This window comes from Chelonia mydas, chromosome 6 (genome assembly GCF_015237465.2).
Source record: "Chelonia mydas isolate rCheMyd1 chromosome 6, rCheMyd1.pri.v2, whole genome shotgun sequence".
Taxonomy (NCBI): Eukaryota; Metazoa; Chordata; order Testudines; family Cheloniidae; genus Chelonia; species Chelonia mydas.
This window is the reverse complement of record NC_051246.2, coordinates 16,717,450-16,743,473: the sequence shown is the minus strand read 5'-3', so window position 1 is coordinate 16,743,473 and position 26,024 is coordinate 16,717,450. Positions and strand designations below refer to the sequence as shown.

At 57.6% G+C, this 26,024-nt stretch overlaps 1 protein-coding gene across 1 annotated transcript; it reads right to left on the bottom strand.

The window, feature by feature from the left end:
- Positions 1 to 898: 898 nt before the first annotated feature.
- On the bottom strand, positions 899 to 25,172 carry GRK2 (G protein-coupled receptor kinase 2). Its single transcript, XM_007069468.4, has 21 exons — positions 24,410 to 25,172; positions 16,983 to 17,059; positions 15,351 to 15,424; positions 15,040 to 15,141; positions 14,483 to 14,557; positions 13,922 to 13,983; positions 13,499 to 13,550; positions 11,101 to 11,192; positions 10,423 to 10,522; positions 9,813 to 9,891; positions 9,313 to 9,443; positions 7,601 to 7,695; positions 7,112 to 7,219; positions 6,932 to 6,998; positions 6,395 to 6,495; positions 5,925 to 5,991; positions 5,718 to 5,813; positions 3,994 to 4,156; positions 3,481 to 3,617; positions 3,263 to 3,376; positions 899 to 2,991 (listed from the first exon to the last, which is right to left on the bottom strand). The coding sequence occupies exons 1-21, from the start codon at positions 24,520 to 24,522 to the stop codon at positions 2,827 to 2,829; spliced, it is 2,070 nt and encodes a 689-aa protein (XP_007069530.2). The 5' UTR covers positions 24,523 to 25,172; the 3' UTR covers positions 899 to 2,826.
- Positions 25,173 to 26,024: the final 852 nt, after the last annotated feature.

The window sequence follows — 26,024 nt, the reverse complement described above, 5'->3', positions numbered from 1 at the left end:
GCGCTGGAGAAGGGGATAACACTGCCTGGTTGTTTTCTTGTTCTATTACAGCTGGTTAAATCCACCTCTCAGCTGGAACGTCCCTCCCCCATTCAGGATCTTGGAGCCACTGTTTGCCTTGAAGCGAATCCCTCAGGAGGAAATAGTGGCAGGACAAGGGCCCAGCAGCTTCTGAAGCTGAACACAGGCCTGGGGCATGGGGAGAACAGGGAGAATCTCCAGTGGCGGGGAGCAGCATGGGGTTTCTGACACACAGCCCTGCAGTTCCCATTCCAGCCAGGCATGAGCCATGGGAACAGTTCACTGCCAGTTCATTAGCCACTGAGGGGTTTGAAAACCAGGGTGGAGCTGGCTCTGGGATGCTGGGGAAGGGATACTGGGCACAGAGGGACTGTCCCTGGGACCCACTGGCTTTGAGCCTTCCCAGCAGGAACGCAGGGCTCTTTGCGAGGACCAGGGACCCTTTTCTCGGACTAGGAGCAGGGCCCACATCGGGTAGGCAGGGGTTTGCTCCTGTAGCCCAGAAACAGCTGCCTTGAGGGGATGGCTTTGATACAGCCACAAGGCCCAGCAGAGGGGAACCGAAACTGACAGGGGGAGAGGATTTATTGGCAGAGCTGGGGGAGCTGCGGCTCAGCATCGAAAGCACAGGATCCCCTAGCATATACCCCCATCCATGTACAACCCTGTGGCCCAGGATCCCCCAACTGAGCCCCCGACAACTCTTCCTGCCCCCCAAGGCCCAGGGTCTCCCAGCTGAGCCCCCCATTTTGTACCACCCCCATGGAACAGGATCCCAAGTGACCCCTGTCTAGGAGGCTGCCAGAAGGGGTGGGGGCACCAGCTCTGAGTCACCCCAGCCCAGCCCGTCCCACGGACCGGCCGCCACAGGCAGAGCCCCGTTTTTTCACTTTTTTATTATAAAACTCAGTTGTCTTTTTTTCTTCTCCACTCGTTAAAATCACATTCAAAACTCGGCCAAAAAATTAACCCCGAGAAGAGACGGTCCAGAAACCAATATTTACAGACACTGCGAGGGGGGAGGGCCAACCTCCCCCCCCCAAGGAAATCGCTCCCCAAGGGGGAAAAAAAGAGCCATTGGCAGAACGGGCAGAACTCATCACACGGGGCGGGGGAGGAGGGTGCATGCAGCACAGCCAGGTTCGCATGCGGTTGGGGGCTGGGAGACCATGGAGATGTGGGAGAACAGGGGAAGGGAGACCTCTCCCCCAGTCTCCTTGCCAAATGTTCCCCCCATACCCTGCCCTCTCTCCTACCCCGCCATGGAGGGGGTGGAAAAGGACCCAGGGTTAAGTCACCCCAAGAGCCCCCTGCCCCGGGGGGGGGCGTGTTATAACACTGAGTGGGGGAGGGGAGAGGAGCTGGGGGGTCTGGCTGGAGCAATAATACAGGGGGCCATGGATGGGAGGGGGCAGCAGGGCCAGCACCCCTGGGCACAGGGGCTCCATGGCACAGACATATTTACATTGGCCGTCCTTGGACTCAGACACACAGCACTTGGTGTTGGCACTGGCCCTCCGGCTAGCTGAGCAACAACCGCCCCCCTCCCCCCCCGCAAAGCTCAGCCCCCACCCCAGCCAGCCGGACAGCACTGGCATCAGGCAACTCTTCCTTCTCCTTTGGCACAAGGCCCAGGTGCCCCTAAGGCTAGGGCCCAGCAAAGCGCCTGTCTCCTTGGGAGGGCAGAGACGTGGCACAATGGGGGCAGTTCCACCTGCACAGACCTGGGTTTGGGTTTGGCATCGCTCATGGGTGAAACGAGTTGCCTGTGTCTGCCAGGTCAGGGACTGGCATCTTGCTATTTGGCACAGTTTATTATAAATACCCTGGGAGGCGGGCATCCTAGCAATGCAATAGCGGGGGGGGTGGGGCTGTGGGGTCAGAACTGAGGGGCACTGGCACAGTGGGGGCAGGAGCGCAGGGCTGGGGCTGTCGGCATGGGCAGAGGCTGCCGGGGGAAGGGGTGCGGTGGGGGGGAAGGTATTTGCCTCCATCAGATAATTCGTTGTTCATTCCTAATGTGACTCTTCCTCTTGGAATCGGTGGTCCCCCCCCCAGGCCTGATCCTGCCAGGCAGTGAAGCTCCTCCCACACCCAGCCCCCACCCCTTTGGGCCCCTGGCCAATCATAGAATATCAGGGTTGGAAGGGACCTCAGGAGGTCATCTAGTCCAACCCCCTGCTCAAAGCAGGACCAATCCTGAGCCCCAACGCTCTCAGATGGCACTGTAGGTCCTCAGCCATGGGACAGCATTGCTGGGGCTGGATTCCCTTCCAGTAAGAGCTGGTAACCCATGGAGAAGGGGCTGGAGGCAAGGTCTGTCCCCTACTCGCCAATGCTCACTGCATTCTACAGGCTGGGAAGGGCATACCCTGGGCCATAACCCCCCCGCTGACAGAGCCCTCCAGTGTGCCAGGGATCTGGGCCATGCCCCCCTCCACCACAGAGCTCTCCAGCACCAACAACGATTTGATAATGGAGAGAGAAAGGAGGAAGTTAAGTGCCAAAGAGGAAGTTCTTCCCTGTGATCCCTGCATCCCGCGTCCTGCTGGGGGCAGGGCCAGCACCCCTGCCCCATGAGCTGAGATGGGAAGGAGGGGAGAAATGGATCCAGAATGTAGGAACCATCCCCAAATAGGGAGAGGGCGGAGTCTGCCTCACGCCCTCCAGATGCCCCACCTCCTCCAGTAGGGGGCAGGGCGGGAGTCACAAGGATCAGCAAATTAACAGTTACGGTTCCGCTGGGGGTGCGAGTAAAACCCAACCCAATAAATTAAAGCCGGGGGAAAAAGGGGGGCGTGGGGGTCAGAGGCCATTGGCACTGGAGCGCTGCAGCAGCGGCACCTTGCTGAGCTCCACTATGGGCGAGCGTGGCTTGTTCTTCATCTTGGGCACCCGCTGCAGCAGCTGCTGGGCCTCGTGGTAGGCGTCGCGCAGCTCCTTCTTCCACTGCACCAGCTCAGGGTCGCTCTGTGCCAGGTGACAGGGTGGGGTTAGCACGGGAGCACCATGGAGGGGTCAGGGGTCACAGTCAGGGGTGGGGTCAGCCACAGGAGCAACACGGAGGGGTCAGAGGTCACAGAAAGGATGCATTATTAACCAGGGGAGCCCAAGACATGGAAGGAGCAGCCCTAGGGAGCAGACAACCGGAGGGGGGAGGGGGCGGAGCAGACACATCGAGCAGCCCTGGTGCAGTAGAGGGTGCCAGGGGCAGGGGAGGGAGGTGCTGGGGCACACTCACATCACACTGGAGGATGAGCTGCCTATGCTCCCGAGTCTTGAGGAGGATGCATTTGCGCTCCTTGATCTGAGTGTCCTCCACGGATTGGATCTCCTCCATGGTGAGCAGGGATTGCTGCAGAGGACAGAGCACCAGGGGGTCAGAGAGAGACCATGGCTCATCTCCCCCACCAAGAATCCCCCGCCCCAATGCCCCAGGCCCTGCCTTCAGCTCCCTACCGGGGACTCGCCCTCCCCTCGCCACTCCAGCCGGTTGGGGAACAGGTAGAAGTATCGCCGCTGCCATGGTGTCAGGAAGGGGTTGCCCATCTTAGACATGTAGCCGTGCATGATGCAGTCCTTGCCCAGGGCGTAGTCTGTGCCGGGGAGAGACAGAGAGAGAGTCAGATTGCAGCACCAGCCAGCCATCAACACACAGGGAAGTGCCTGCAGGGGGCGCTGTAGAGAGCAGGGCAGGAATGCTGGCTTTGGGGGCACTTCCGCCTACTCCAGCCTCAGCCTCCTCCAGTGGGGCACACTGTAGGGAGGGGGGTTGGCTGTAGGGAAGGTGGGGAGCGATGGTGAGTGGGGCTGGCCATGTGGGAAAGCTCCCAGCAGGGGACACTGTAGAGAGCAGGGGAGGCCATGGTGGAGGATGGATCTCCCAACAAGGTCACCGTGGGGAGTGGGGGCCGGCCATAGTAGGCATCTCCCAGCAGGGGGCACCATGGGGAGGGGGCTCCCCCCACTCACCCTCCTCGTGGCCCAGCTGCTTGTTCTTGGCCTTCTTGCGGGCCTCCAGCTTGTCAGTCTCAGCATTGACAGCGTCGAAGACGGTCTCCGTCACCTCCTGCTGCCAGCGCTCCGAGATGGTGAGCGGGAAGTTGCGGTACAACTCCTGGTCGCTATCCAACAGCTGGGAACGGACAGAAAGACGGCAGGTGGGTGGGCAGCTGGGAGCTCCCCCAACCCAGGTGGCTGGGTATCCCCCACACACTCTCCTGGCATCAAGCTCTCTGGAGGAAGGGCTGGGTGGTGGGAGGCTGGTGGCAAGGTGAAGGGGCCTCCTCTCCCTCCACAGTTGGGAACTGGGGCTCCAGAGAGAGTAAAGGGCCGGGTGGGGGGCAGTGTTCCCCCTCTAATTTTTCCCACGCACGTGCAGAATGAATATTGATGCACATAACAAAACTCATGTGGTGGGGCTGGGTCAGAGGATTGGGGTGTGGGGGGGATGGACAGGTGAGGGGCCAGGGCTGAGGGGTTTGGGGTGCAGGCTGCCTGGTGGCTACAGCGTGGAGAGAGGACCCCCCTCAGCTCTCTCTCTCCCCGCAGCAACATCTGGGCTGTGGAGGGAGAGGCGCCTCTCCCCCGACCGCAGCAGGTCCGTACCGGGCTGGATTGGGGCTAGACGCCTCTCCCCCAGCCTCAGCAAGTCCAGGGCAGGTCCATGCTGGGGGAGAGGCAGCCCTCCCCACCACAGCCCTGAACCCCTGCATGGGGCTTAATAGGCAGCCACACAGCTTAGAGGAAACTCAGGTGGGGCATGCTGCATATGCTCCCCTGCGACCCCTCCTAGCTCCATCCCAGCACCAGCCAGTTCCTGCTGCCAACCCCAAGCGACTCCAGCCTCAGCCCTGTCCCCTCCTCCCTGAGATCCTCCAACATGCCCCACCCACCCACTGCTTAGCCAACCTCTCCCAGCTCAGATACCCACAGGCTGAACCCCACCTCTCCTCCCCTTCCCCTTACTCAGACACACACACACACACACACACAGAGACAGAGTGTGTGTGTGTGTGTGTCTCTCCTTCCAGGCTGTGACCCATGCCTCCTACCCACTCCCAGACACCCCCCATACCAAGACCCACACACACACACACAGAGAGTGTGTCCCTCCAGGCTGTGACCCATGCCTCCTACCCACTCCCAGACACCCCCCGTACCAAGACCCACCCCTGCTTCCCACTCACCCGCTCAAAGACACCCTGGGTGGGATGATGGGGGTGGGGGGTGAGACCCACCCCTCCCTTCCCCCCCACTCAGAGACACCCCCACAGATCCATCCCCCTAAGCTGAGATCTACTCCCCATGCTGCTGGGACTCTGTGATGCCATAACCCCACTCAGGGCCTCCTCCCTCTGCTGCCTACAGTGTCAGAATTCCCACAGGGGCAGCTGGGTGTCCTGCAGCCCCCAAGCCACATTAGGGACGCCCTCCAATGGCAGCAGCTGGCACTGTGCCCTGAGGGACCCCCGCCCCACTGTACACCTGTGCTACTGTTGGAGCTGAGCCCCACTAAGGCCTAATGACCAGAGTCCCTGTGCATTGCACTGGGCACTGGGAATGGTCAAACTCAGGGCTTGTGCTGGGAGAGGGGATGGGAGCCTGTACCAGGGAGGGGGAGGAGCCTGCATGGCCCAGCCCTGCCCTCTCCTGCCGGGGGAGCGGTGCTAACCCCCGTGAGGTCCCTCTGGTACCTTGATCCCTTTTGTGTCCTCTTCATCGAAAGACCCGATGTCGAAGGCGTCAGCCGCATTCACCTCCCCACGTGGCGGGATCAGGGGCGGTGGGTACTGCGGGGTCAGGGGAGGCGTTAGAGAATCTGGGGGGACAGGACAGCAGCACCTGCCACATGCCCCTGTCCCTCTCCTTACCCAGCCACTCTCCCTACCCACCCCACTTACCTTCTGCAGGAAAACCATCTGCCAGTCCAGGCTCTGGAAGAAAGGATCCTCCTTCACCTCTTGTGCCCTGGGGAGGAAGACCAGGGGTGGGGTGAATCAGCAGAGCTGGCCTTAGGGTCCCTCTGGCCCCCCACATGAGGGTCAAAGGATGCAGCAACTTATGCTGGAGCCAAGGGGTCCAATTCTAGCAGGGGCAGGACTGGAGCATGGGGGTAGAGACAGAGAGAGATGGTGCTGCCACACCAGCAGGGGGAACTCCAGAGCTACCTGTTCTAATAACACAATGACTGTATTTCTGAAGGTCCTATGCAAACAGCACCACTCAGGCTGAAGGATGGATCTCTTCCAGTTGGGGGATGGTAGCCCAATGCACCCATCCTTCCTGAGCTGGCTCCTGCCACATGCTTGCTGGGTCCCAGTGCCACCCCAGGATGTGGCATAACCCCCCAGCTCCCCAGTCACAGACTCACCCATGCCCCATGCAGCCCAGCCTCCGGTTGACATCTCTCTGGAGCAGCCCTTCCAGTAGGGAGCGCAGTTGAGGCGAGAAGGAGTCGGGCAACTCTACAGGCTGTGGGGGTGGGGAGAGGATTATTTTATGGGGAGGGGCCAATCCCCAGCCCTGGGAGCTAGGCGGACCCTTCCTGGGGCTGGAGGGACACTGCAGTTCCAAACCCAGCCAGCACGGGTCAGCTGTGTACACACACACAATCCCAGCCTGCAAGGGCAGTCTCATCCACACAGCCACACTGGAGCTCCACTCTGCTCAGGGGCTGGAGGGAGGGGCCAGACTCGGGTCCATGGAGTGGGGTGTGTATGGCTGGGCTAGACAGGGCCCTGGCTGAGGACCAGCGGGACGGGCGGCAGGTACAATGGGCTCAGAGCTGAAAAGCAGGGCTGTTCCTGGCCTGGACCGACAGATGGGTCGGGGCCCCTCTCCGCGCAGCCCTGAGGAGAGCAGAGATCCTGTCTGCGCCTGATCCCCCCACCGGAGATCCCCCACTCACCATGGTCAGGGTCATGCGGTCGATCTCATGCTTGTCCTTGGTCTTGTGCTGCCGGAAGGGGCTGTGCCTGTGATGGGAGGGGAGAGGGTGGTTAGATGCTGCCCATGCCATACCCTGCCCCACGGGTACCTCTGTCCCACATGCGCCCCCTCCCTCCCCCAAGCTTGCTTGCTCACTCACCCCCTCAGCAACTTGAAGAGCATGCAGCCCAGAGAGAACCAGTCGGCACTGCTGTCATAAGCCACACCCTTCTGCAGCACCTCCGGCGCCATGTACCCATGCGTGCCACTGTGGGGCATGTGGGGGGAGAGAGAGATAGACAGACAGAGAAGGGGGTCAGAGTACAACAGAGCCATGGCCAGCCCAGGAGCTGCAGTGCCCCACTCTCCCTGCAGGGGGCGTCAAAGAGCCATCACAGAACCACTACACACCCAGCCTCTCCCAGCAGGGGGCGCTGTAGGGGGCGGGACAGGAACACTGGCTGTGAAGGGAGTCCCCAGCTACTCCAGCCCCAGCCTCTCCCAGCAGGGGGCGCTATGGTGAGCAGAGTGGGGGCACTGGCTTTGGGAGGCACTCCTGGCTACTCTAGCCCCAGCCTCTCCCAGACGGGGGCACTCGTAGGGAGCAGGGCGGGTGCACTGACTATGAAGGGAGCTCCTGGACACTCACACACTGGCATGAGGCTTCTTCTTTGAGAAATCACAGGCCAGTCCCAGGTCCGAGATCCTGACGTGACCGAACTCATCCAGCAGGATATTTGCTGGCTGCAGAGAGAGAAGAGCAGCCCCATGAGCCGGGGTGATGGGACGGGGAGACCCAGGGTGGGGATGGAGGGGAAGTGCAGCATCTGAAATGCTCTGTGAATGGGAGAGAAGTCAGCAGGTGGGAGCTGGGCAAAGCCAGTCCCTCACTTCTGCCCTTCTCCCCTTAACTTTACTACCCATGGAGGTGGGGTCCTGGAATGGGGGCTCTGCTCTCACCCCAAGATCTCCAAGCACCCCCCCCAAGGGGGCTGAGCAGGTGGGAACCCCAGGAGGGAGCAGACAGGGTTACCCTAAGGCCCTGGCATGGCGGAACCCTGTGGTGGAAGGGGTGAGTTTACCTTAAGGTCCAGATGTGGGGGGAGGAGGAGGAGGAGGGTGTGATGTTGGCAAACCAGGTGCCAGCTATTGCCAAGGCTTTAGGCCTCAGCCGAGCATAGACATATTCATTGCTGGAAACCTGTCCAGCTCACCTGTGTGTCAGTATGGGTCAGACGTGTCAGACTTACAACAATGTATTTAGATTTCATGAAATGCTTGTACATTACTACATGTATTAACCCTACTTATAATGTCGGTATCCCACGTTGTTAGGTGAAACTTAAGTGTTTGCTATAGAGCTCTAACATGTTTGCTCTGAACTATGTCACTCACCAGACAAGAACAAAACTTTGCCTAGTGCAAAATGCTAAATCTCTATGAAAGGCATTACCTCTTGCCCATCGAGAAGGGCTATCAAAACTAAATGGCCCACTGTGGGACATCACAATACAAAGACTGCTACTTGCCCCTGCACAGGCTATGTGCAAAAGGCTCGTCCCATCAGCTTGAATTCTAGAAGAAGAAAATAAAGATAGCAGACATGAAAATTTTTGATCTCTTTGCTGTTTGGCCTCTCACAGGACTGGAGCCAGGAAACAGAAGCAGAGATCCCCAGGGTCAACCTGGGTTAGCCCTAAAAGACATTCAGAACTGACAGATTACTACATCTCTGTCAGCTTTTGGAACCATAGACTGCAACTCATTGGTGTATACATGTTTGCCTGCTTTAATCTGTAAGTAACTTGCTCATTTCTTTTTTCTAGTTAATATATCCTTAGTTCGTTTACTATAGGACTGGCTACAGGCGTTGTCTTTGGTGTGAGATCTGAGGTACAGATTGACTGGGGGGAAGTGTCTGATCTCTCGGGACTAGAAGCAACCTGAATATTTTGTGAGCTTTGGTGTATAGCAACGAATCATCACTAAATCCAGCTGGCCTGGAGGCAACATAGACTGGCATGCCCAAGGTGACTGGCTGTGACTCCATGGTAAGACTGGTATAGTGCTTTAGGAGTTCACAGTTGTTTATGGGGTTGGTAAAACATAATTATAGAACACCCCCACAGGTCTCTGCCCTGAGGTCGTGAACAACGCCAGCCAGCGTGTCACTGAGGTCCCGGGGTGGGAGGATGGACACCCATGGTGGGAGGAGGAGGGGTTACCTTGAGATCCCAGTGTGGGAAGAGGGGACACCCATGGTGGGATGGGGCAGGGCTCCAGGAGGGGATGGGATTACCTTGAGGTCCTGGTGTGGGAGGGTGGGAGACACCCCTCCGTGGTGGGAGGGGGTGGGGCTACCTTGAGGTCCCGGTACACCACGAAGCGGTTGTGCATGTGCTCCAGGCCCAGGATGATCTCGGCAGCGTAGAAGCGCATCTCGGCCTCGGAAAAGACCCCGTGCTGAGAGAGGTGGTAATGCAAGTCGCCCCCTGCATGAGAGACAACCGACTTCCTGGTCAACACAAGGCCCTGCTCCACAGGAAATACAGTGTGGGCCATGCACAAGGTGGCAGTGTGGCCTAGTGGCTAGAACACCAGGCTGGGCGCTAGAACTCCTGGGTTCAATCCCTAGCCCTACCACTGGTTCCTTGGGCAAATCACATCCCCACTCCGTGCCCCGGTTCCCCTCCCACTCTTTGCCTGTGTGGTCAGCAAGCTCTTCGGGGCAGGCACTATCTCACTAAGCATGTGCAGCACCGGACAGTGGCGCCTAGCTTGAGATAGGGTGTATTATTAATTGTAAGGGGTGGGCAGTGTGGGGACTGGGGTATCCCCCAAGGATAGCAGGGGGTTCTCACCATTCATCAGGTCCAGTATGAAGCTGAGTTTGTCAGGGGTATGGAAGGCGTAGGACATACACACGATGAAGGGGCAGTCCTGGAGCGAGAGGTCGAGATGGGTCACCCACCGATCAAGGGAACCTGACAAACTGTGCCACCGCAAGCTCTCCTTCTCCCCCACACGCTGCCCTCTACATTCCCCCTTGCACTGCCCTCCCACAGATTCCCCCTCCCTCCACACTGCCCCACGTGCTGCCCCCACCCCACTGCATGCTCCCCTGCATGCAGCCCCCCACCAACCTCCACATTACCCATGTGCTGCCCCCACCCCTCTTCAATCCTCTCTACGTGTGCTCCCACCCCTTACATGTTGCCCCCTCAAGCTCCCTGTCCCCATGTGCTCCCCACCCCTTGTCTGCACCCCCCATTCTCTGAACACACTCACTCCTGCCCTCCCCTGTGCTAACCGCCTCCACTGCTGTCCCCAGACACAGGCCCCCCCTTTACCTTAGGTCAGGCTTGCCCTGTTCTGACACCCCCCCCATCCCTTGTATGCCCTGTGGCGAGGCTGGCCCAGCCAGGCAGGCCCCATGGCTGCAGTGCATGGCGTGTGGAGAGCTGTCCTCACCCCGGTGCTGACGAGAGACAGCATGATGCGCTCATTTAGGGCCAGCGTCTCCCCCTGCTTCATCTTAATGCGCTTCTTGTCCAGACATTTCATGGCATACCTGCCCCGAGAGAGAAAATAATCCCTGCTGATATCCCTCCACTCCCACAGCAAATTCCCTCACCCCGGTATCCTCTGTAATGACAAGTATCCTTTCATCTCTCCTACTTCCACAGTACCCTCCTCCTCATTGAAGGTATCCCTCTGCCGGCCAGGGCAACACCAGCACTACTGGTATCCTCCCTTGCACCCTTGGACCACAACAACTCTCCCTCGCTCTCACAGGTGTCTCTCAGCTCCAGCACCCCCCATCCCAGCAGATATACCCCACTCCGAAACCCAACAGATATTCCTCCACCTCCCGACTATAATATCCGCCCCCAACCTCCAGCAGATACCCCTCCACCTCCCGACTATAATACCCCCCCCCCCCGGCCCCCAGCAGATATCCCTTCACCTCCCGGCTATAATACACACACACTCCCCCACCCCCAGATTCCCAGCAGATACCCCTCCACCTTCCAGCTATAATACCCCACCCCTCGGGAGAATCCCAGCAGATATCCCTCCATCTCCTGGCTATAATATCCCTCACAGTTCATCTCCCCGGGGGCCCCACCCCTGGTGTTGGCTAATTACATTTTGCCCGTGTCCGCTTTCCGGCAACCGTACACCTCTCCGAAGCCGCCGCGGCCGATGATCCGGTGCACGCTGAAGTCGTTCATGGTCAGCTGGGGCCATGGCAACGGGAGAACAGGTGAGGGTGGGGAGAAATCCACACATTAATTGTATTGTACTGCTGCAAACTCATGGCACATCGCACAGCGCAGTGTGGGCTCTCAGGGCACACCACGCCTAGGCAGGGAGCGAGAGGCTGGGCTTGGCGTTAAGGCCTCAGATTTAGAACTCCTGGATTCAGTTCCCAGCTCTGCCACTGACTCCCTGGGTGATGTGGAGGAAGTCACTCCCCCTGCCCCCCGGCCCTGTTTGTGCCTCGGTTTCCACAGATACAAAGCAGGGAGAATAATCCTTCCTACGTCTGGACTGTATGTTCGGGGGGCGGGGGGGAGCGGCAGGCCCAACTTTTCTCTGCGTGTGCATGTATGCACAGTACACAGCACAAAGACAACCATTCATTGGAACAGCAGCACCTGTTCCCTGGCCATTCCCACCGCTACAAGCACGTTCATTGTAGACTGAGGGGAAAACTCCTCTCTGTGCCATGCTCCCTCTAAGCCCTGGAGGGGCGGGTGGGGGAGGGGCTTGGATCTCAACCTGCATCTGAATGTTGGGGCTCGCGCAATATGAGTCAGGGAGCCCCAGCTCGCAGTGAGTCAGGGCTGAGGAGACCCCTTGCCCACAGCTACTGCCCCCCACAGTCTCCCCCACAATGAGCATAGCCCCAGGAGGTGGGACGATTCGGTTGCAGTGGGGTTAGGTTGGGACCCAGGGGCTCCATAGGGAGCTGCGAGGTGGGGTAGGGGCAGTAGGGGGTTGCTGTGCCGTGCCAGGGGCACATGGAAATGGGATACAGTTCCGTGCAAGTCTGCCCCCCCAAATATAAACCGTCAACCCTTCCAGGCCATGCCCCCCAAGATGGACTACAGCCCCATCCCTTGCCCAGGCCAGGCTCCCCGCAGATAGAACCTGCCACTCTATAAATGCATGGTGTGCCCACACTTTGAATAATGCATGCAGTTCTGGTTGCCCCAATCCAAAAATTGTATGTTAGAACTGGAAAAAGTTCAGAGAAGGGCAACAAAAATGATGAGGGGTCTGGAACAGCTTCCGTATGAGAAGAGATTAAAATGACTGGGACTGTTCAGTTTAGAAAAGAGACACCTAAGGGGGGATATGCTGGTGGCCTATTAAATAATGACTGGTGTGGAGAAAGCGAATAAGGAAGCGTTATTTACCCCTTTATATAACACAAGAACCAGTGGTCACCCAGTGAAATTACTAGGCAGCAGGTTTAAAACAAAGATAAGGAAGTGCTTTACACAACGCACAGTCAGCATGTGGAACTCTTTGCCAGGGGATGTTGTGACAGCCAACAGTAGAGGTTCGTCAGTGGTTATTAGCCAAGACGGTCAGGGACACAACCCTCTGCTCTGGGTGTCCCTAAACCTCTGTTTGCCAGAAGCTGGGACTGGATGACAGAGGATAGCTCACTGGATAATTGCCCTGTTCTGTTCATTTCCTCTGAACCACCTGGCACCGGCCACTGTCTGCAGACATGATACTAGGCTAGATGGACCATTGGTCTGACCCAGTGTGGCCGTTTTTATCATAGAATATCAGGGTTGGAAGGGACCTCAGGAGGTCATCTAGTCCAACCCCCTGCTCAAAGCAGGACCAATCCCCAACTAAATCATCCCAGCCAGGGCTTTGTCAAGCCTGACCTTAAAAACCTCTAAGGAAGGAGATTCCACCACCTCCCTAGTAACCCATTTCAGTGCTTCACCACCCTCCCAGTGGAAAAGTTTTTCCTAATATCCAGCTTAAACCCTACCCACTGCAACTTGAGACCATTACTCCTTGTTCTGTCATCTGCCACCACTGAGAACAGCCAAGCGCCATCCTCTTTGGAACCCCCTTTCAGGTAGTTGAAAGCAGCTATCAAATCCCCCCTCATTCTTCTCTTCCGCAGACTAAACAATCCCAGTTCCCTCAGCCTCTCCTCATAAGTCATGTGTTCCAGTCCCCTAATCATTTTTGTTGCCCTCCGCTGGACTCTTTCCAATTTTTCCCCATCCTTCTTGTAGTGTGGGGCCCAAAACTGGACACAGTACTCCAGATGAGGCCTCATCAATGCCTAATAGAGGGGAATGATCACGTCCCTCGATCTGATGGCAATGCCCCTACATATACATCCCAAATGCTATTAGCCTTCTTGGCAACAAGAGCAAACTGATGACTCATATCCAGCTTCTCGTCCACTGTAACCCCTAGGTCCTTTTCTGCAGAACTGCTGCCTAGCCACTTGGTCCCTAGTCTGTAGCAGTGCTTATGTTCTTATGCCCTGGGAGACACTCACATGGATGTTCAGCTCCACGTTCTTCCACTGGCAGAAGCGGGTGAATTTGTCGCTACAAAAAAGCAGAAAGAGGTGAAAAAACTACAGAGGCCCCCAAAGAGAGGACCCCCCCGCCCCATGGGCCTGCAGAGACTGCATCACCCCAGCCATGCAGAGACCCCTGCCCCCATAACCCTGCAGCAAGACCACCCAGAGAGACCCCCATAACCCTGCAGAGAGACACCCCATACCGCATCCCAGAGAGACCCCTGCAAAGAGAGGTTGCCCATCCCCGCAACCAGAGAGACCCCCTCAGCCCTGTGCAGAGACCTCCCCATCCCCCGCCTGCCAAGGTCCTTGCAGGAAGAGAACCTCCAGCCCTCGCCAGAGATCCCCCCAGGTCCAGGCCCCCAGCCAGTCCCCACAGCAGGTGGCTCCTCTCACCTCTCGATGAATTTCTGGAAGATGGCTCCATGCAGGTTCTGGCAGATCTCCTCAATGTACGGCTGGGGGAGACATGGGGATCAGGGTGGGGAAGAGAGGGGGTCAGCAGGGAACCCCACCCACCCCCACTGGGATGGGCCATGCCAGGAAATTCCTTCCCCCCATCCTCCCCCAGTGGCGAGTGGGATGGGACACCCTTCTCTTGGGGACCGTCAACCCCACCCCACCCTGCATTGAGGGAGGGACAGAGCTTCTTAGTATCTCTCCCTTCCCCGGCCACCAGGGCAGCCCCACCCCCCTTACCCTCCCCGACAGCAACCCCCTCCCACACAGCATCAGGAAGGGGCAGGAGACCGGGCTAGAGGGGCTCATTGCTCTGATCTGGTGCAGCTGGGGAGGAAATATTGAGCTAGGTGGACTCATGGGACTGATTTGGTGCAGCACTAGCCTAGAGAGGCCCGTGGGGTTGGACCGGCACCACAGGGGGGATCCGGGCCTAGAGGGGCCCGTGGGGCTGACCCCGTGGGGTTGGTAGGGAGAAGGTGGGGGGTGGGGACACACCTGGAATAGATCTGGTGGCACCTGCTTCTTGCTGAGCCGGCTCTGCACGTGCTCTGTGGCGCTCTTGGAGAAGGGCTGTGGGGAAAGCAGTGGAGCAATGAAAGCCTGTGTGGTCCTCACACCCCTTCTCAGGTGGTCAGGGTGGGTCTGGGTCTAGGTTATCCCCACCCCCATCCCACGGTAGCCTACAGGGCAGGGCTGGGGCACCAGGGGAGACTCTGGACTATGTGAACAAGGAGAAATCCAACTCTCAGGCCAGGATGGGAGGGCCGGGGGAGCAGTGTAGGGTTCTTATCTGGGGCAGGGTCTGTGACTGCTTTAGGGTCACCCATGAGGCAGAGCTCCTGGAGGTCTTGGGGGTCCCTTCTGAGGCAAGGGGTGTGATGGTTTCAGGGTCCCATCTGAGTGGGGCTTCTGGAGATTTCTGGGGTCCCCCTGGGCAGGGTCTGTGATGGTTTCGGGAGTCCCCCCAGGAAATGTCTGTGGTGGTTTTTCGGGTCCCCCCCAGTGCAAGGTCTGTGGTGGTTTCTGGGTCCCCTCTGGGGTGGCACACTCACATGGGAGCAGGACAGCAGCTCCTTCATGATGTACTGGTCGAAAATCTGGCGGCTCTTGGTGGCTCGATCCTCCTCCGAGTCCAGTTTCTCATATTTCTTAATCTGGGGACAGGGGGCACAGTGTCACCCTGGGGCAGGCTGCAAAGCCATGGCTGTGATCTCCCAACACCCCAGAGGGCAGGGGAGCCTTCCAGCAGCCACCCTAACAACCCACAGGGTGGGAATTTACCCCTCCCCCTTCCTGCTGGGTGGGGATAGGGAAACTCCGGTGTGTCTACGATGGCATGGGGGTCAGCCCCCCAGGGCCTCACCTCTTCATAGAACTCCACCAGCGGCTTCGCCTCCTCCACCTGATTCAGGCAGAAATCCCGGAACAGCAGGTACCCTGGGAAACAGGGAGAGAGTCAGGGCCCCAGAGCCCTGAACCCGGCCCCTAACCTCCTGGGGCTGGATAGCAGCCAGCGCCCTCTAGAGGGCAAAGGCCCCATGTCCCTTCCCTGCACCCGAGTCATGCAATCCCTCCTGACTCCCTCAAACCCAGCTCCTGTCTATACCAGTGGTAGCAACAGTGGGCTATTTCTGCCCAGCACCCCTACTGTAGTCACTGCCAGAAAGGGTGACAGTAACAGCAGGCCTCTCCCCAGAGCCAGGCTGGGCCACAAGGCTCTCCCGATGGCTCCATCGTACCCCGGGGGGCCCTGCGGTTAAATGGCTCCAGGTGCTGCCAGCTCCCACCCTGCTGGATAGGCTGCAGTTGACAGGGTTAGTTGGGCAAAAGGCCAGGTGGTGTGGAGCAGGCAGGGGAGTGCGGGGGAGGAGGCAGGGGAGCATGGGGCGTATTGGCACGGAAACCACAAACGCCAGCGTGGGCGGGGGAGGAAGTGACAGGGGCTTCCTGCTGGAGGCCGTTAGCTACCAATGACAGAAAGGGGAAGTGTCCCACCACGCCAGCCAGAGGGCCCAGGCAGAGACCACGGGGGCCCCCAGCCCCTTAGAAGCCCCTACCTCCAAGCCCCCTGGTAATCCCCATCTCTGACCTTCCCCCAGGGATCCCCACTCACCAGAGACCCCAGCCTCTGACTCCAATCCCCAGCCCAAACCCAGCCCACCAGGGACTCCTCCCCTCTCCCAATCCTGACACCACTGCCCGAGAGACCCCAATCCACCAGGTACCTTCCACTCCCAGGAAGCCCCAAGTGACTGGGAGGACTCTGGATTCCTAACGCCCACCCAACCCCCAACCCAAACTCCAAACCCACTGGGGAACCCCAGCCTCCTCCCATCCCGCACCAAAACATGACACTCCCCCCACCCCCACTCCTGCCACACACCTCTACCCACCCAGCAAACCCACCCCCACCCCCCCGATCCCAAACCCACCCTTCTCCCAACTCACCACCTGATTGGAGTCACCACGTGACCCTTCCCTCCAACCCCCACCCTGGGATTCTCCCCCAACTGGAAAATCTCACCAAGCGCCTCCCCATTCCAGTCCATGCCCCCTGCCCCAGCCAGAGACCCGGGAAAGGGATCTGGGCCTGGGTGGTGGGGAGGAGGCGCGGGGATGGGAGCTGCCCAAGCCACACAAAGAGGAAGGAGAATTTCCTCTTGTGCTTCAACACCCTCCACCCGTGTTCACAGCCGGTCTCTTGCCTCCCTCAGGGCTGGAGCTGTTCAGTGAGGAGCATGGCCAGCCCTGGAGACAGGTGTGAGCACAGAGCCCCCCCCAGCTTTATTGGTGCCTCAATCCCAACCCACAGCCCCCTGTTAGCCCAGCGCTGGGCTCCCTCCCACAGCTCTGCTGTTGTCCCTCAATCCCAACCCTCCCAGACACACAGTCATACCAAGGGCGGGGGGGGGGGGGGAGGGGGATGTGCATAGGTGTATCTGCATGTGTGTCTGTGCATCCCCTGCTGCACTTCACCCCCACTCCCTCCACTTACCGATCTTCTGAGAAAAGATCTTGTCAAAGGTCACTTCGCCCCGGTCCTCCAGGTATTTCTGCATGACGCTGCGGATGCTGGTGAGACACACAGCACACAAGGGGTTAATTGAGATACCCATCCCTCACTCCTGTTCTCTCCCCCAGTAGAAACCACCTGGGCCCATTTGGATTCTGCATCTATACGCCTGGGGGTGTCTGAACAGGCATCTCCCCACCGGAGCCCCAGGGTTTCCCATATGGTGGATTTTAATATATGCTTTTTCCCCTGAACCGAACCTTCCTTGACTTTCCAATATTTATTAGTTTGTTAAATTCCAGCTCCCTTTAAGACCCTTCCCTCCCTTCAGTAGCTGCCTCCAGCTGCAGCTTCACCAAGTTTTTTGGGTGGGAATTTCCTTGTTTGTTTGTTTAAACAACAGCCATGGGGGAGCATTAGTCACTCACTAGCACATCCATTAGGTAGCCATCCAAAGGCCCCAGTTGAGATGAGCACCCCATTGTACCGGGCACAGTACACGCTTGTAAGAAATAGCCTCTACCCTTAGAATCTCCCAATCCAGCTACACAGGACAAAGGCCAGGAACAGAAACTGAATCACAGAGACAGGAAGGGACTGGCCCAAGGTCACCCAGCCCCACTCACTAGCCCCTGCTGCCTCTTGACGCTGACACACGAACTGGCCACAACATAAGAACATAAGAATGGCCATACTGGGTCAGACCAAAGGTCCATCCAGCCCAGTATCCTGTCTACCGACAGTGATCAATGCCAGGTGCCCCAGAGGGAGTGAACCTAACAGGTAATGATCAAGTGATCGCTCTCCTGCCATCCATCTCCACTCTCTGACAAACAGAGGCTAGGGACACCATTCTTTACCCATCCTGGCTAATAGCCACTAATGGACTTAACCTCCATGAATTTATCCAGTTCTCTTTTAAACCCTGTTATAGTCCTAGCCTTCACACCTCCACAGTGAAGAACCTCCTTTTATTTGTTTTAAACCTGCTGCCCATTAATTTCATTTGGTGGCCCCTAGTTCTTATATTCTGGGAACAAGTAAATAACTTTTCCTTATTCACTTTCTCCACACCACTCATGATTTTATAGACCTCTATCATATCCCCCCTTAGTCTCCTCTTTTCCAAGCTGAAAAGTCCTGCCTCTTTAATCTCTCCTCATATGGGACCCGTTCCAAACCCCTAATCATTTTAGTTGCCCTTTCTTGAACCTTTTCTAATGCCAGTGTATCTTTTTTGAGATGAGGGGAACACATCTGTACACAGTATTCAAGATGTGGGCGTACCATGGATTTATATAAGGGCAATAAGATATTCTCCATCTTATTCTCTATCCCTTTTTTAATGATTCTTAACATCCCGTTTGCTTTTTTGACTGCTGCTGCACACTGCGTGGACATCTTCAGAGAACTATCCACGATGACTCCAAGATCTCTTTCCCGATTAGTTGTAGCTAAATTAACCCCCATCATATTGTATGTATAGTTGGGGTTACTTTTTCCAATGTGCATTACTTTACATTTATCCACATTAAATTTCATTTGCCATTTTGTTGCCCAATCACTTAGTTTTGTGAGATCTTTTTGACATTCTTTATAGTCTGCTTTGGTCTTAACTATCTTGAGCAGTTTAGAATCATCTGCAAACTTTGCCACCTCACTGTTTACCCCTGTCTCCGGATCATTTATGAATAAGTTGAATAGGATTGGTCCTAGGACTGAGCCTTGGGGAACACCACTAGTTATCCCTCTCCATTCTGAAATTTTACCATTTATTCCTACCCTTTGTTCCCTGTCTTTTAACCAGTTCTCAATCCATGAAATGATCTTCCCTCTTATCCCATGACAACTTAATTTACATAAGAGCCTTTGGTGAGGGACCTTGTCAAAGCCTTTCTGGAAATCTAAGTACACTATGTCCACTAGATCCCCCTTGTCCACATGTTTGTTGACCCCCCCCCAAAGAACTCTAATAGATTAGTAAGACATGATCTCCCTTTACAGAAGCCATGTTGACTTTTGCACAACAATTTATGTTTGTGAAACAATCATGGTTTGTTTTTGAGCAGTGCCAGAACTGGGTCCAGGTCTCCAGCGTAACTCCATCGTTTTCCATCTGTCTCAGGCTCATCTGGCCCCTACGCTGCTCCAGGTGAGAACCTCGTGATCTTTAATGGATTTAGCCTCCCAATGTCCCTGGGAGGGAGGGAAGTGCTCGTAGCCTCATGTTCCAGATGGGGACACTGAAACACAGAGTGGCTGAGTGATGTGCCCAAGGTCACACAGGGAGGAGGAAGGAATTGAAAGCAGGTCTCCTGCCCCCCAGCTTAACACCTGAGCCACTCCCTCTTTCAGTGGCATGGCCACTGAGTCCAGACGGGCTCCTTGAGTTCAACACAAGGCCCAGCCCAGCCAAGCCAGGCCTGCAGGCTGTGTAATGTCATTCAGTCCAGCCGGTCCCTGCAGGGCTTGGGCCAGAGACCTCTGTCATGGGGCAGTCAGAGTGGCTGGAGTCCTGTGGGGCTCAGCAGCTCTACCCTGAAGTCTTAAAGCCCCACCCAAGTCCTTTAGCCCCACCGGGATCCAGCTGGTGCTTCTACGATGCTTGACCAGGCTGCCAAAATCTCAACCTAGGGAACATCCCACCTGCCCAGTGTATCCATGGGCAGCTCCCCAAGGGGCATGAATGCCATTGCAAGACAGCAGCTGGCACCCAGCAGACCTGAGCAGGAAGACACCAGGCCTTGTGGCACAAGGAACATCTCAGACCAGCAGGAAAGTCAAGTCTGGTGGATAATGGGGAGATGGAGAGAGGCTGCTGCCTCCATTCCCACCCACAGGGAGGGGTGGGGGTTTGCAACATCCTCCTCTGGGATCTGTACAAATAGGGCCTGACAGCATTCAGGGCAAAGAGAAGAACTTGAGCTGTGCAGGACTCCTGGGTTCTCTGGGAAGGGTGTGGAGGTCTCATCATTAGAGCCGGGGGGGGGAGGGCTCGGAGCAAGGACTCCTGGGTTCTCTCCCAGCTCTGGGAGGGGACTGGGGTCTAGAGGTTACAGTAGGGTGGGCTGGGATTCTATTCCTGGCTCTACGGCAGACACTCCATGTGACCATCATCTCTCGGTGCCTGAATTCCCCATTGGTACAGTGGGGATGACAACCCTGGCATGGTCTGCCAGGTCTATGCAGACTGAGCTCTTCGGAGCAGGGGCTCTCTCAACACATATCCGTGCAGCGTCTGGCACAGCAGGGCCCTGGCTGCAGTTGGGGCTCCCTAGTGGCTACCGGAAGGGGGATAAAAGTGAAAGCTCTGGTCCAGAACTGCCCACTGGGAGGCTCCTTGCACCTCCCCATGAAGCAGCCAGACGTGAGCATTATCAGAGACTGGATACCAGGCTAGATGGGCCCCTGGTCTGGACATGCCCGTATGGCTACAGGCCTTTCTGCTGGCCAGTGAAGCCCTGCCAATGAAGGTGCCATCCTCTCCTGGCCCTGCCAAGGGCAGCAGTGCTCTGATTCTTTAACAGACCATGGGCCAAAGAACTAGGGCCAGGTGCTTGCCCGGGCCAGGTCTTTCGTGCTGGGGCAGCCAAGGGCTCCTTTGGCCTGGGAGGGGGAGGTCTCTGCTGGGACTGAGGCAGCTCTGCCCCACCTGCTCCTGTGGGGTTTTTGAGGGTGTGGCCAGAGCTGGTGTCAAGGCCCTATGGGGTACTGGAGAAGCCCTGAGACTGTTCTCGATGACACCAAAGAGAATGGAAACCTGGCCCCAGGACTGATTAGCCCTAATCAACTCCACTTCTGCCCTCTGGCCTCGCCCTCTTACTGGGCATCCAGAGGGACTCGACCCCTCATCTTTCCAGCCTCCCAGGTCTCAGGATCTTGGGCGAATTCACCAAAACTTGGAACCAAAAACTCTCCTTAGTCCCACAGGCAATGGGAAAAAGGGAGAGACCTCCCCCAAGGCTGGGCCAGGGGGCAGAGGCTCCCTTGATGATGGAGGAGGGCCTCAGCCTTGGCACGATGGGGTGGTGGGTCCCTGGGAGCCACATTTCAGTTCTGGCCCCAGTCCAACCCTTAAAGACTGGCTCTGTCAAGATATTTCAATACCTCCCTGCAGCAGAGCTCTGGGCTTGATCGGTCATTCACAGTCATTGCCAATCTCCTGGCAGATCTCCCCTCAATCCCGACCCAGAGACCTGGGCTAGCCCAGCCCTGGGCTCCCCCCACAGCTCTGCTGCTGCCCCTCCATCCCACCCTGCAGCCCCTCTGCTATCCCAGCTCTGGGCTCCTCTCTGAGCTCTGTCCATGTCCCTCAACCCCAGCCTATGACCCCCTGCTACCTCCGCCCAGACACACCTGGCAGTGCCTTGCTGCATGCCCATGGCTGCTGTGGGCAATGCCAGCATGGCGCAGGGTTCTGTTTCCCTGATTGGCTCTGGCTCCAGGATTTTAGTCTCTAGCCTCCCCAAATCAATCTACAGAGGCAGGCAAAAAAGAGGAACCCCTCTGGTTGGGCCTTACGGCGGGGGAGGAGTGCCTGGGAGGCAGGAGGCTTGACCCTTCCCATCCCCACCACTGTGGCCAGTGTAAACCCAAACCCAACAGGGGTGGGGGAGCAGGTTAGGGTGCGTGCGTGCAACACAGAAGCCCCTGCACCCCCTTCTCCACACCACAGTCAGATCGGACATAAGGCAGCATGTCCCTCTCAACCAAGTTCCTGACCCCATGGGGTCACAGCTGGCTCGGCATGGCGGGGCCCTATCATGCCCCTTCCTTCAGACCCCAACCCCAGGCCCTGCCCCTCATGCCCCTACTAGTCCCTGGCCCCCAGGGCCATCCCCTCAGGGTCCTGGCCCGAGGCAGCAGCCGGCAGTGCCTTTCCCACAGGCCTGGCTGGTGGGATGTGGGGGAATGAGGGCTGGGCTGGCCCAGGTGTGAGCCACCAGAGGCTCCCAGGGAAAACACAGAGGAGGGTATTGTGGGGATCAAAGGGAGATGGACCCCAGCCCCTAATCCAGCCTCCCATCCACTTTACAAACCCAAGGTCACCTCCACACAGCAGATATGCCTTCCCCACTACATCTCCCCCAGAGATCCATTCCCCACCCCACCCCTTAAAGCTCCCCCATGCACAAAGATGGCCAGCCCCCAACACCCCCCCAGGTCCATCCCCCACAGCAAGGGCACTACGCAGCGCTGGGATGGCCATCTCACGGGCCACATAGGAGTAGGGCAGTGCAGGGAGCAGCTCCCTGCAGCGCCAAGACTCAGCAGCAGTCTCTGCCCACAGCCCTCCCCAGAGGGGGCAACTGGGTAAGGCCCAGCTGTAACCCCTCTCCAGGACAGGGGGGCCCTAGGCTACCATCCCAGACATCTTATCACAGCTACGGAAAATGTTTCTGCTCCCCATGCCCCCCAGCACTCAGGCCTAGTCCTCCCCACCCCCACTGCACCCCAGGACACAGGCCTGGCCCCTCCCTGCCCCCGCTGCACCCCAGCACACAGGCCCAGTCCCCACAAGGCCTACCCTGCTCTCACACAGTGACGGGGAGCAGCGTAGTTGGGGTGGGGGAATCTGCAGCTAAGTAGGGGTCTGGGGTCAGACAGGCCTGGCTCCGGGGAGCAGGACAGGGGGCACCATCCAGCCATTGCCCTCCATGGGCCCAGCACAGAGAAATCTGGAGTCCAGGAAGCCCCCGGTGCTTCTAGGGACTCCTAGCTAAAAAGGGTCTCCCTACCATCCCCGTGGGCACCTGCCCCTATGGAGAAGCTGGAAACAGGGGACTGGAGCTTGGCGGGCCCTAGGGCCTGCTCCCCTCAGGCTATGGGAGCAGAGGGGGCTCAGCAGGCAGGGGATGGATGCTCTCACACATGCGCTCGCGAGGGTGGAAACCCACAGCCCCATGCCAGTGGCCTGGGCCTGTGTGACTGCCAGGTAGTACCAGGCCCCGTGCTGCCCCGGCTTCCCCTCCACTCACAAGTGTCACTTCAAGCCAAGTCACACCCCGCCCAGCCTGGGGCTTGTCTGCCATTGCGCTGTGGGCCTGAGATGAGCTCGGGGGCTGGAGCCAACAGCCTCTACTCTGGGTGGCCGGGGGGAAGGGGGGAATATCTCAGTGAGGAGCCCTGACTCTGAGCTCCCCTCTCCCTCACCTTGCAGCCCTGTTCCCCCGTAAGGCCGGGCTCTTTTCTGGAAGGGATGGGGTTCAAGAGCAGGGACTGGTGGGGACGGGGGCCTCCATGGATCCAGCTTTGTGCTGTGCTGTCAACAGCCCATGAGAGCAGGAAAGCAGCCCCAGCGGGGCAGATACTGCCCCCATCCATCCACCCACCTCCTGACTCATCCATCCCCCCCTACCCAACCCTGCTCCCTTCCCAGCTATATACACTAAGCGCTAGCCCAGTTCTGACATGACCCCCTCCGACACCCAAGTGTCCCTGTCTGTCCACCATAGGCACTGCAGACCCCATAGGGGCATGGATGCAATAGGAGAGGGGGGTCAGCCCTTCGCTCTGCAGCTTTTCCCTCCCACCCCAGAGCCAGCTGCATTTCAATGACCTTCTCTGCCCCATTCCCCCTGAAGCCAGGTTGATGCCCAGCATTAGCGAAGGCCAAAAAAGGTGCCACGCATGCTATTGTACATGTCTGTTGTGCCACAAGTTGCCCTGGCCCCCAGGCACGGGTTCAGTGCCACTAGCTCATTAAAAAGCATGGATATTGCACATGGGGTTGGAAGTATGGTGCTGGGCACAGATGATCCTTAGCACGGATTGCATCTCAAACCCCGTTGCGTGTGTCTCCCAACCATTAGACAGGCGCCAGTGCAGCCCTATTGCACGGTTGTGTCTGATGCATGCCTGCATGTCGCCAGCTGTGCAGATCAGCCTATGGCAGGTACAGTGCATCTGATTTGCCAGGATCGTGTTGGGCACAAAGGGGCTGCTCTTCAGAGCCTCCCAAGCGCAGGGAGATCATAACCCTGGGACTGGGAACTGACAGATACAAAGGAGGAGGGGATGGTGTGGGGAAGGGTCTCAGGGTTTTAAAGGGGGTGGGGAGGTCAACTCAGCCCCTCCTCTCCCATCTCCCTGGTACTGGAGAGCAAGACACAGGAGCCAGGAAAAAAACAGAATAATGGGAAACTATCCAGGCTACAGGGGGGAAACAATCAGGAAGAAACAACCTGAACAGGGCAGAGTGTGCCAGCCTCCCCCAGTAACACACAGCTGCCCCCAACACACACTCACAGAACCATGCCACTTTGCTGCCCCCCCCCATGCCCAACCTGGGGCGCCCACTCTGCTTAGGTCAAGACACCTTGCAGGGAGCTAGGGGGGGGGGGAGGTCCACCTCCAACCGAAGGGCCAGCAAGGCACAGCCGGCTGCCCCACACCTGCCCCCAGCTCACCTGGGCTCAGGTAACAGGATCTTCTTGCTGGCCCGGGCTGCAGGGGTGGATTTGCTTTTCTCCATAGCCATCAAGTAGCTCACATCCGCTAGCACCGCTTCCAGGTCGGCCATCTTGCCAGGCAATCTTCTCTCTTCTCCTTTCTTTCTTTTTTTTTTTTTGGTTCTCTTTTTTTTAAATACCTTAAGAGATTATTAATTTTTGCGTCTCCGGCCTCAGCTACCGACCGAGCCCCCTCTCTGCCCCTCTAGATGCCGGAGGGGCTGGGGTGGGAAAGAAGAGGGGGGGTGTTGTTCCCCCACCCCTTTCACCAACAGATCCACATGATGCTTTGCAGCGACAGCCCCTTCCACTTCTTCCTTATTTCTGATCAGCTTCGCCTCCTCTGCGAGCGGCTCCCCTTCCTCTCTCAGGCGCCGCGCGTGTTTGCAGGGGAGGCGGGCCTGCCTCGCCGTGGATGCGGCTACGGGTTTGCTGGTCTCCCACCCCCTTGACAACTGCTTCTGTTTCCTGAGTTGTGTGTCTGTGTGTGAGTCTGGGCAAGCGGCGGGCAGGGCTAGCCGAGGGGGTACCAGGAGAGGAGAAGAAAGAAACCTGTGCCAAAGCCACCGCAAAAAATACAATCCGATAAAATGTCAGATCACTAGGTCATGAAAATAGCGAGAGAGGCAAGATCGAGTGGTTCCGCTATGCCTCCTCCAGCCTCGCCTGGCCGCCACACTGGCTACAGCACGGGCTAGCTTGGGTCTCTCTCCGGCTGCAGCTTAAAGCAACAGTGCCCTGAAAAAGGGAGGCAAAAGATTGAACGCTGCCCTCTGGAGGTTCTGTGTGAGGCCTTCGCCTCCCACAGAGACCAGGTCACACTCTCGCTGTCTCCCTCTCTCTCTCTCTCTCTCTCTCTCTCTCTCTCTCTCTCTCTCACACACACACACACACACACACACACACCTCACACACACACACACACACACACACACACACACCCTCCCCCCCCCCCTGCATTTTAGGCTCGTGTGATTGCAATGCATGCAATGGGGGCAGGTTGGTAGAAGCAAGGTTCCAGCATGCCTGTGTGTCAGGTGTCACCCATGCGCAACTGAAGTGCCTATCTGCCCCCTGCATGCACCTACTAGCCAATCAGCCTGCACACCTGTGGGATAGCAGGAGAAAGCGTACAGTAGTATCTAGAGGCCCCCAAGAAAGGAGCAGGGATCCATCCCTTTTGGGGAGGAGTGCCCCATAAAAACCTGCAAAACCCTTACACTTTGTCCTCCTGTGAGTCCCCCTTGGCTGTGATGCCTGCAAAAAAATTGGCTAGGGAGCAGCTGGAGGGCTTACTACACTGATCAAGTCTGTCAGCCCATGCTCCCCCTTTCTTGGGCAGGTGCCCTTGTTATCTCAGCTCATACCCTGAGATTGTAAGCACATTGGGGCAGGGAGTGAGAGTAGTGTGAATGTACAGTGCCCAGAATCACTGCTCTATTTGAGAGGCCAGAGCAACTCACCCAGGGAAATGGTAGATTCCTCCCTTGCTTGAGGTCTTTAAACCGAGATGGGGTATCTTTCCAAAAGATCTAGCTCAAGCACCAGTTCTGGGATTGATGCAGAAAGCAGT